Genomic DNA, 11,687 nt, shown 5'->3' with positions numbered 1-11,687 from the left:
AGACAGAGGCCGCCGCCTCCTCACCAGCCCCTTCCTTTCCCACAGTAAACAGGAAGACTGAGCCAAGTCAGACCGGAGACCAGAGAGAGGAGCCAAACACTCAGGAGAAGGAGGACGTCTAAATAGCTGCAAATCCAGCATAAACAAAAGAGAAGTCTGACAAAAGGAATGAACATAAGGAGTAAGAATCACAGAGAGGTGGAGAAACTCCAGTTAACGTCTCAATACACCGTTGAGGTGGAGAAATCCGCTAAGAAAAGTTTTAAATATAGAGAGGGGGAGCATTCAAAGCAAACGACAAAGGAAAAGCCTAGGCCGTCTACTATGGCTGGGCAAGTATCCAAGAGCTCAGCACAGCGACTCAGCCGAGACCTGACCTGTTCTATCTGCCTGGACCTCTTCAAGCAGCCTGTCTTTCTGCCCTGCGACCATACCTTCTGCCAGGCATGCATCTCTGGCTACTGGGGGGGCCCCAGAGGCCAGGTCCAGGGGGGGTCTGGATCCTGTCCACAGTGCAGGAAGGTATTCCCTGGCCAGAGCTACCGGCCCAACCGCATCGTGGCTAACATAGTGGAGAGCTACTGCCAGGGCCTGGAGGAGAGCGGGGGGCTGCTGGGGGACATGGGGGTACCAGAGAGGAGCTCTGGCCCTGCTCCTGCCCCGCGCTGTGGCCGGCACCGAGAGGAGCTGAAGCTCTACTGTGAGGAGGACCAGGAGCTGGTGTGTCTGGTGTGTGGACTCTCTCAGGAGCACAGGAACCACACCATGGTGTGTGTCCAGGAGGCACAGCAGAGATACAGGGTAAATCCAAATTCAAATTGATTTCTGTTGCCTTTTTACACTACTAAATTTCACAAAGAATGCTTGTAAAAGGCTTAGTACAGGGCAAAATATGTACAATAAGCCAAAGGGTCACAGATGCAGGGGAAATTGAGGACAGGAAAAATCCATTTTTGGGCCATGGATATAGTAGCAGTATTATGCATGGGATGAATTGAAGCAAAACCTTTTTTGGGATCAAATATAGCACAGAAAAACTTGAAGTGACTTGGCATCAACAACTAAAATGTCAATGATTTGTCATACCACTTCAGGTGCCCCTATATTTTTGTAAACCGCTCATTATCCTCCGCTGTTCGTCTGTTTTCAAGTTGCATCCGGCTCTTTTCCCGTAACATTGTTTGTGCCAGCCTCACTCCCAGGGCAGATTACTGTATTTACCGTGGTTGAGCTCTGGTGAACTGTAGAGAACACAAGGCTGATGACTACTTACAGTAATGCTGCTGCTTTGTTCTGGCTATGCAGGCTTCTCTCAACAGCTCCATGGACTCTCTGAAAGGGGAACTGAACATGGCCCTGCAGTGTGAGAGAGAGACTGAGGAGGAGGTCAAGAAGCTCAAGGTAAGAAAAACTATTGTATCTCATACCTACACCTGATAACAATCTATATATTGCGCTTAAACCTTGATCTTCTCAAACTAGGAGCACACGGCGGACCTGAAGCAACGCATCGAGGCCCAGTTCAGCGACCTGCACCAGTTCCTTTACCAGGAGGAGAAGCTGCTGCAGGTGAAGCTGAAGACAGTGGAGCGCATGGAGCTGATCAGACTAGACGAACACAAGGCCCTGCTCTGTGTGGAGGTCTGCCGTCTGCAGAGGGCCCTGAACGAGATCGAGGACAATCTGAGGGTGCAGGACCCCTTTACATTGCTGCGGGTGAGACAGGACAGGGCTACTGTACTGTACTACTGTACTCTACTGTACTGGCTACTGGAGTTATTCTTGAACGACTACACTGAACAATGTTTAGGTTAGATTTTGATTATTTGCATGTGCTGTTTGAACAAAAATATGGATGTGAGGACAAACCTAGCTTGCACACTTCTAGACATTTATATCTGCTATAATAATGTAGTAAGTATCTATTCTAGACATTCTACAGAAGGACCCCAGAGTGAGGGAGGAACACTTTAGGGTGGAACACAGGCAGAATGTGGGCCCATGACCTCACTCCTGGTCGATGGTGAGGATAAGGAGATTATAGGGACAGGCTCAGACCCAGGGACTTTCCCCCAACTACGGGGAGATCCCAGAGGGTGGGACAGCATTAGCTCAGACTCTGATGTCATATGGAACACTGCTTTTCCACTTGTTAACCACTGCCAAAGCTGATTATCACTCTCTCCCCTCTGTTTTTCCTGTCTCGTCCCAGAATATCAAGACCCTGCTCCAGAGGTGAGAGCATGGCGTGACGTGGGCCGTTTTAGCTTTCACCATGTTATTCCATAATGGGGTTTTCCTGTTTCTGATATGTATTGTCTAAAGCTTGTGTTGTCTTTGGCAGGCCTTCTCCAAAGTTTGAGAAGCCTACCCTCACGGCTCCCAGTCTGTGTGAGGGGCGGTTCGCAGGGCCCCTGCAGTACCGAGTGTGGAAATCACTGAAAGGAAGCATCTACCCAGGTACTGTAATTTAAATAACTCATCTTGAATAGAGTGAATGTCAATTACAGCACGCAGGAGTTGCAATTCAGGAGCTTTCAGCTACTATTCTTGCTCTGCAATGTAGGTGATTTGCAGTGTTGTAGTGCGGTCTCCAGACGTGGTCTAGGTCTTGTCTCTGTGTCTGATACATTTGTACTAGGTCTTGACTCTGTCTCGCGGTCTCGGACAGCCAGGACTCACAATTTCTTCTTGAGACCAGTGGAGTAAAAAAAATCTCAATTATCAGCTTCCATTCAGTCAGCGCATAAAACCGTTTTTCCATGCCAAATACATACACTCCTTTTTTGAAACAATATCTTAACAGCCCTTATATCTATTATAGACATGTTTGCACAGTGGCGAACCTATAGGCCTTCAGTGTGTGACAGGTTCATGATTCTGAAAGGACAGCAGCCATAATACCAGCCTACTCATGTAGGAGAGAACACTTTTGGTAAAAGACAAAGGGCCAGTGGTGTAGTGGAGAATATGTGCCGTTTTTTTTCAGTTGGCATTGCTTATACTCACTTTTTAAACCCTACTGATGCATATGAAAGTAGTGTAGTGGAGGTATACGACTTATCGATTATGTAGTATAATAGAGAAATCATGCACAAAGTAGCCTACACAATCGCAAGGCACATGAAATATATCCACATGCTCGCAGCACACACAGCCCAGTTTCAGAGGAATATCATCTGTAGGCAGCAAGAGTGTTGCAGCTGTCATCTGGTTTTGGAATGGAGCAGCTCACAGAAGAATGACATCGGTACCCTGTAGGGTAGGAGAGACATTTCAACTCATGATATCTACCAGTAAATGCTTAACTAAAGCATCAATGGGTATGCAAACCAGGTATTGAAAATGTTTAGTCCGAAGTGTTGGTTAGTAGGCTATTTGTGATACGCTATTGCCATCATGCACCATTTGAATCAGGGGTGTAGACATGGATGGGCCTGGGTGGACAGAGGCCCACCCACTGGGGAGCCAGGCCCTGACAGATTGATGTGGTCAGAGTCGGGCGGCCCTATGCGCTCACAACGCAAGTTGCGTAGGGCACTGCAAATTATGCAAGGGCCCCGCCTCCCCCTCGTGTCAAAGCAGGTGTCAATGTTTACAACTTGTATGAGAGGATGAAGTGGAACTATCCTTCTGGTTACGAAATCAGGTAAACTTGTGTTCTCAAACTTTCCAAGTTTGATGCCAGCAAATAACAGTAACGTTAAGTTGATGTGCTAGCTCGCAGTGTATCTCTCTCTAGTCTGTCTTGTCTGTCTGTCTTGCTAACCTGCATCTGTCTGTGCTTGCTAACCTAGCTGGGCAGTGCATCTCTCTCTAGTCTGTCTGTCTTGCTAACCTAGCTGTGCAGTGCATCTCTCTCTAGTCTGTCTGTCTTGCTAACCTAGCTGTGCAGTGCATCTCTCTCTAGTCTGTCTGTCTTGCTAACCTAGCTGGGCAGTGCATCTCTCTCTAGTCTGTCTGTCTTGCTAACCTAGCTGGGCAGTGCATTTCTTGGTCTGTTTGTGTCTTGCTAACCTAGCTGGGCAGTGCATTTCTTGGTCTGTTTGTGTCTTGCTTGCTTGCCAGCCACTTCCAGGGCCGTGTTTTGTGACTTTGTGCCTGACAAAAGTGAGACTGAAATAAAACTATTTATTACGTTTAATAAAAGCCAACGGTGTTTATAAACTGCAGCTCAGAAAAGATAACTAACACAGACCCCAGTACTGGCATCTTCAGCAAGTACTAACACAGACCCAATACAGCTGGCTTCAACAAGTACTAACACAGACCCAGGTGAAGGATAGGCAGCCTCAGCCAGTACTAGTACAACCAGAGGTGTACAGCCAGCATCAGATACATTGGCAAACAAGGTGAACAAGCTCCTCCAATCCGCCTCAATGCAGTTAGATATCGCAGTGAATTTAATCTCAAATGCAAAGGCCTCCCTCACTACATACCGGGAAACTGGATTCTCTGAGGCCCAGAAAACATCCAAAAGCATTTGTGAAGAAATGAATGTGGAGACTGTTCAGAAAGAGAAGAGACTGAGAAACAGCAAAAGGCATTTCAGCTATGAGGCTCGTGATGAACCAGTGACTGATGCATTGTGGTCGACTCTGCTGTGACATCCATGGATGAAAGATTTGAAACACTCATCCAGGTGAAAACCAAATATGGAGTGCTGCTGACCTTCAGCACTGCCTCTCAGATGTCCAGTGAATCTTTAAAGGCTCACTGCATGGAAGTTAAACATTCTAACCTTCAGAAATGACTGTGACGTCAGTGGAATGGATCTGGCACACGAGATTTAGAATTTACCTGATCTGCCATCAGATAAAATGACTGCCTTTGAGCTGCTTTCATTTCTCTGTGAGAAAAACCTGAAGGAATTCTATCCTCACCTATGGACAGCCCTAAGAATTGCAGTCATCCTACCAGTAACATCGGCAGAGAGGAGCTTTTCAAAATGAAAGCTCATCAAAAGCTACCTGAGGTCTTCCATGTCACAGGAAGGTTTGAGTGGTCTGGTCATCATGAGCATAAATCATGAGCGTTTGAGTGGTCTGGCCATCATGAACATAAATCATGACGTGGGGAAACACATGTCCTATGATGACATCATTGATGATTTTGCCTCAAGAAAATGCAGAATAGGAATATTTTGATGGTAAGATTTTAATTCAAACATTCAAATGTTTACACACTTCGTAACATTTTAAGATTGTATGTCAGAAGTGCATTTGTGTAAATGACTGTTTAACTACGTGAAATACTTTCTCAATTTCTTCCAGACAGTCCAGATAGACTGGTGCCCAGATAGACTGGTGCCCAGATAGACTGGTGCCCAGATAGACTGGTGCCCAGATAGACTGGTGCCCAGATAGACTGGTGCCCAGATAGACTGGTGCCCAGATAGACTGGTGCCCAGATAGACTGGTGCCCAGATAGACTGGTGTCCATGCTGATGCTGAAAATGCCCTGGCTGTAGAGGGAGCCAAAGCTTATCACACAGCTGTATAGGTTTTATTTGACTATTTTGAGACATATAGCTGCAGCCATAGCCTATAGGCTTATGTTTACATTGTATAGACAAAGCTAATTGTATAATATTGTGAGGACTGGACTCATTACCAGGCAGCAGAGCCAAAGCTCAATGTTATTTTTTACATTTTATATTTTCTATAATTTCTTATTTGTTAATGTTAATATTCACTTATCTTAAGATTCTATAGAAAATATTATATTCAATAAATATTGTTTGTTTATACCTCATCCTGTTCTGTATAAGTCTACTTATTCTTAAGCTGACTGATGGAGCAAACATTTTTAAAGGAGGGAGGATTGTAGTGGGAACACTGGCGTGTTAGGTGTGACTGTGACAATGGCAAATGGTTTACATGGGTCGCGGGTCAGGTAGCAGGGCCCCTTGGCAGCATTTTGCTTAGGGCCCCAGGGAGGTCAGGACCAGCTCTGGATGTAGTTTAAGCTTTTCTGTGGACTTTTGTCATTTCTCTATTTTTTCTGTGATTTTGAGTGTAAAAATCAGACAAATCTATTTGAAAACTCATTAAAAAAACAAAGGAAAACAGGATTTTTCAAACAGGGTGCCTTTCCTTCTCTGGGCAGGCCATTTTGGAACTTTTTGGCAAAATTAGAGTATACCCACTTCTCAAGGCACAACTACACCACTGCATGGGGCCGATGGAAAGACAGCAGTCACACACAGAATGATATTAAAGGATAAGCCGTCCATAAACTAGGACACAGTAAGCCAGTAGGTCCCAATCATAAAAATACAAAAACGCAACCATTAAGCATTTCCCAATCGAAATGTACAACTATTACTTCCCATCGCATTTTTAACACACCAAGTAACCGGTGACTTAAAGTTTAAATTGGAACTGAGTGTTTTAACTACTTTGGAGATATGAAATCAATCATAATATCTGTCAAAAATATATATATATAAAAATAGTTTATATTTGATCATAACAATCATATGACAATCATAATATCTGTCAAAAATATATATATATAAATATATATATATATATTTTTGACTCAACATTCCATGATGTACATTAAGGCATTGTTGGCAGAATACACGGATGCAGTTAAAAGAATGATTAATATAACACCAATACATTTCTTGATAGTCCAAAAAATATTACTATCAGGTTGTAAATCAAAGCTGGCCTGGTACATTGTTTGCTGCCTGCATCCTGGATGCACTGTTTCAGTTTTGATTACTCAATATTCTGGACAAAAACTGACAAATGTAACTAAGGCTGGGAATGTCAATACAATCAAACTAGCAAGGGCAATGATCACAAGTCAGTCATAAGTGGGTGAGTGACTGACTTTTTCCCCTCATATCGTTTTTCATGGGCTATACAGTGCATTCGGAAAGGATTCAGGCTCCTTGACTTTTCCCACATTTGTTACGTTACAGCGTTATTCTAAAATTGATTAAATAAAAACGGCAATCTACACACAACACGCCATAATGACAAAGCACATTTTTGTTGTTGACATTTTTGCTAATTTATTAAAAATAAAAAGAGAAATATCTTATTCACATAAGTATTCAGACCCTTTGCTATGAGACTCTAAATTGAGCTCAGGTGCATCCTGTTTCCATTGATCATCCTTGAGATATTTCTGCAGTAGTGAAGGTCCCCAAGAACACAGTGGCCTCCATCATTCTAAAATGGAAGAAGTTTGCAACCACCAAGACTCTTTCTAGAGCTGGCCGCCCAGCCAAATTGAGCAATCGGGGGGGAGAAGGTCTTTGGTCAGGGAGGTGAGCAAGAATCCGATGGTCACTCTAACAGAGCTCCAGAGTTCCTCTGTAGAGAACTTTCTAGAAGGGCAACCATCTCTGCAGCACTCCACCAATCAGGCCTTTATGGTAGAGTGGCCAGACGGAAACCACTCCTCAGTAAAAGGCACATGACAGCCCGCTTGGAGTTTGTCAAAAGGCACCTAAAGACTCTCAGACCATTAGAAACAAGATTCTCTGGTCTGATGAAACCAAGATTGAACTCTTTGGCCTGAAGGCCAAGCGTCACATCTGGAGTAAACCATATTGATATTTCATTTTTTTTTTAAAATAAATTTGTAAACATGTCTGAAACCTGTTTTGTGTGTAGATTGATGAAGGAAAAAATATATTTAATCATAACAAAATGTGGAAAAAGTCAAGGGGTCTGAATACTTTTCGTATGCACCGTACACAGCTAGAGATGCAGGTGTCATTTTGTTAGCTAGCAAGAACTTGAGCGACTGTTATAAAATGAACATATCCCTTGCGTTCACAAATTCATTCTGACTATCTATTCTGATTCCAGAGCACTCTCGTCTGTTTGCCAGAGTGCAAAACAACTGATGAATTTACAAATGCGCAACGCCTGCTGAATAAACATAGGCAAAACAAGTAATATTTAGTGAAGAATGCTCTAGATAACATGTAAACAGCCTAACCAGCTCTGCTACGGTGAGTAAAATGGTCAGAGTGAGATACATTTATGTCTGGAAGTAGTTAGCTAGGAAGCTAGCCAACAAGCATGAATTGGCAGGCAAGCTGCAGAAGGACGAGGAGGCTAGAAATTCCCCATTGTTTATGAGTGCAATTTTGACAGCCAACTTGCTGAGAAAGTATGAGAGGGTTTACAGTATCTAGTGTACCTTCCTTACATTTTAGCTAATTTTGCTCTGGCTAGCAATAGTTGTTGATCTTGTTGTTGTTGTTGTTGTTCATGCACATAACTGAGGGAGAGAGAGCCTACATTTTCATGGTTGTTTGATCAACAGTTCCCAAATCCAGAAACCCATTCAGGTGTATTTTGTGGCTTTTGGCGAATGCGTTCTAATGATCTAAAGTCGGAATGTTGCAACTGCCTGTAAATGCACAGTCCAGTTCAACGTGAATGATGGCGGCCGGTGTGGCAAATGGCTTGTTTGTATAAAGGTCAACCTTAGCTCTGATCGGCTATGTCGCACCGGTCTGTGTAGACTCTGTATGGACAAAACAGATGTTTTTATATACTGCAGTGTCTATGCTTTAAAAAAAATGTTAGTACCTTCATTTAACTTGGCAAGCCAGTTAAGAAGAAATTCTTATTTACAATGGCGACCTACCCCAGACAAACCCGGACGACGCTGGGGCAATTGTGTGCCGTCCCTATGGGACTCCCAATCACAGCCAGGTGTGATGCAGCCTGGATTGTCTTAGACCACTGCGCCACTCGGGAACCCAAATTACCCAAACGCACTTATACTTTCCCGCTCTATATTTTCCCAAACATTCTAAGAATTGATGAAAACATGAACATATCTAAGTGGTCGCTTGTCAGAATGTTTATTTTTAATTCTTCCTGGGGGTGTATATGAACAGATTTGAATAAGATTTCATGTTTCTAAAATGCTGTCTGTTCCACTTTAAGTACAACAATGTTTCACACACAGAAATTATTTTCAAAAAGGTGTCTAACAACAGTTCCACTCACAAGATGATGATCATTTAAAACTTAACTTCTTGTTAAAAGTTATTTTTGAAAAGGGAGAAGCTAACGAATGATCAACAACATCCTCTTTGATAACACCTGCTGCAACCGCCGCAAACTAGCCGACAGCAAAACCTAGTCAGCTAGACTGTGGGGAAACTACTGCTCGCTATTGCGCAGTGACCTGTTGGACTTTAATGAGTGGGACTGTTGTAAAAACGGTCCCACTCATTAAGTCAAAATGTGATTGGTTTATTCCACTGTCACTCCAAAATGTTGCCCTAATACAGTTAAATGGCAGATGCCTTTATCCAGCTTCTGATGTCCTAGCCAACGGCTGACTTAGCTATCTAGATTTATCTCCCCCAGAGACCAGCAAAAACATCTGGAATTCTCTTCAGTGTTAACACTTTCCTTTACAAAAACTGAAGAGATTAAATCAGAACTGTCTTTGAAAATAATAATATCATTATTATTATTATAATCATTATTTTATAAATCCTTAAACCTTCTCTGAAGGCGTAGAACTGTGTTTGGGTTAGTAATCATTGGTGGAGTGGCTCTATTTTCCCTCAGCCTGAATTATTTACTATTCTGAATGTCTAAAGAATCCATATGTTGTCTTGTAATATGAACACAGAAATACTGGACATTTTCAACTCTTATTGTTGTGGTGATATGACAAAATTACAATCATGGTCTTTAATTGGACTCGCATTTTGCTAGTCTCGGTCTTGACTCCGTCTCGGACCCCTTCTCCCCCTCGCGGTCTCGGTCTTGACTCGGTCTCACCCTCCCCCCTCTGGTCTCGGTCTTGACTCGGTCTCACCCTCCCCCCTCTGGTCTCGGTCTTGACTCGGTCTCACCCTCCCCCTCTGGTCTCGGTCTTGACTCGGTCTCACCCTCCCCCCTCTGGTCTTGGTCTTGACTCGGATTCGATTTGCTCCGATCTTGTGTTTGAATCGGTCTCGCTTTAGCTGGTCTCCAACACAACACTGGTGATTTTCACAGAATTCACTACTTTACTACACAGAATTGACAATTGAATCGTTGTTTACTTATTTTAGACAGAAGGTTAAACTGTTTCATTGAGAATGACACTGCTGTACCACTTTTATCTGTATTATGGAATGTTATACTTGGTTTCCTTGCTCTCAGTTCCAGCTGCCATCACCTTAAACTCAAGCACGGCCAACCCGTGGCTCAGCCTGACCTCATCCCTCACCTGTGTCCGCTACCAGACCTTCAACCACTCTGTCCAGGACAACCCTCACCGCTTCAACGCTGCCTTGTCCCTACTGGGCAGTCAGGGCTTCACCCATGGCCGCCACTACTGGGAGATAGAGGTCTACAGCAGCACTGTGTGGACTGTGGGGGTAGCCAGAGAGTCTGTATCCAGGAAGGGGGTCATCAAAGCCCTGCCAGCCAATGGCTTCTGGACCCTGTCCTTGTCCTATGGAATACAGTACATGGCCTGTACATCGCCACCTACTGTCCTGTCACTTGAGGAGCCTCTGGCTAGGATAGGGGTGTATCTGGATTATAAGAGGGGTCTGGTGTCTTTCTACAATGCAGAGAGCATGACACATCTCTATACCTTCCGTGAAACCTTCACAGAGACGTTGTACCCCTACTTCAATCTGGGATTCCTGGATAAAGTGCATGAGAACGAGCCCCTCAAAGTTTTCCTTCCCAAAATCTGACAGCCGCGGCATGCATCTACACATCGCAAAGCCTGAGGCGAGCCTTATACTGGTGCTAAACCTCCCTCAGAGTATAACTGTCAGATAATATGCAACATAAAAAAACGGACACAAAATACTACCATATTGTTTTGAGATGTTAACGAGTAAGTAGGCCAACTGTTCAACTTCAGAAATGTCTCAATATCTTACTGAAGTCATCTTGATGGGGGTCAGTGAGCTTCAGCATCAAGGTTTGTTGAATGTTTTTGTCATCATTATTATTAATCCACAATAACCTTTTGCAATATTACAGCATTAATTTGTACGGGCCTGGTGTTAACTGAATGATGAATACAAAATTGCCTTATTGTCTACAATGTACGGCAGTTCAGTATTTTGAGACAAAGATGCGCCAATTATTTGGATAAGTCATTTTCAATGCATGATTATACTTTTCATGTAAATGTTGGATATCATCAGTAAACTGCAAGATATCGTTCAAAATAAACAGTAACTTGTTTTGTGTCTCAGTGTTAAAATATAACCATTTTTTGATATGAACCGTCTTAGCAAATAACAGCAACAAGCATGAACACACTTCTGTTTGTGAATATCAGAGCACAGGAAAGAAAAAACTCATTAAGATGTCATTTGAATAGTGTTCTGTGTGATTGTGTCCTTTTCTTACTGAGCTGAGTAATGGTCAAAGTTATTGGAGTAACATTTAAGATCCTTTAAAGTTACATGTCTGTACAATCTCCACAAGAGTACATTTCATACGCTTTTTCTTCCCTCCCATTCCCTTTGCCTTCACCTAATAATTTAAAAAATGGTATTATTCAAAAGTTATTTTCGGAAGGTAACTGCACTCAACGTAATGGCATAGGCCTAAGCTATTATCAGTGGAGCGAGAGAGAGAGAGAGAGAGAGAGAGAGAGCGAGCAGTTCAAACAAGCACATGGAAATGTTGTACACCATTAGTAGCACTTTAAGGAAAGTATTGTCATTCCAACAT

At 43.2% G+C, this 11,687-nt stretch overlaps 1 protein-coding gene across 1 annotated transcript; it reads left to right on the top strand.

Annotated features, from left to right (window-relative positions):
- On the top strand, nt 1–11,197 carry LOC112219428 (zinc-binding protein A33). The gene is made up of 6 exons (XM_024380662.2): nt 1–801; nt 1,306–1,401; nt 1,483–1,716; nt 2,213–2,235; nt 2,345–2,460; nt 10,146–11,197. Exons 1-6 carry the CDS (start codon nt 169–171, stop codon nt 10,688–10,690), a joined length of 1,647 nt encoding a protein of 548 aa, XP_024236430.1. The 5' UTR covers nt 1–168; the 3' UTR covers nt 10,691–11,197.
- The last annotated feature ends 490 nt before the right edge of the window (nt 11,198–11,687 follow it).

This window comes from Oncorhynchus tshawytscha, linkage group LG20 (assembly GCF_018296145.1).
Source record: "Oncorhynchus tshawytscha isolate Ot180627B linkage group LG20, Otsh_v2.0, whole genome shotgun sequence".
NCBI lineage: Eukaryota > Metazoa > Chordata > Actinopteri > Salmoniformes > Salmonidae > Oncorhynchus > Oncorhynchus tshawytscha.
Note: the sequence above shows the minus strand (reverse complement) of the source record. Positions and strands in the feature narration are given on the sequence as shown.

Coding starts and splice junctions, on each gene's coding strand:
- LOC112219428 (XM_024380662.2), top strand. CDS start 169: ATGAACATAAGGAGTAAGAATCACAGAGAGGTGGAGAAACTCCAGTTA. Junction 802..1,305: donor AGGCACAGCAGAGATACAGG/GTAAATCCAAAT, acceptor CTGGCTATGCAG/GCTTCTCTCAACAGCTCCAT. Junction 1,717..2,212: donor ACCCCTTTACATTGCTGCGG/GTGAGACAGGAC, acceptor GTCTCGTCCCAG/AATATCAAGACCCTGCTCCA.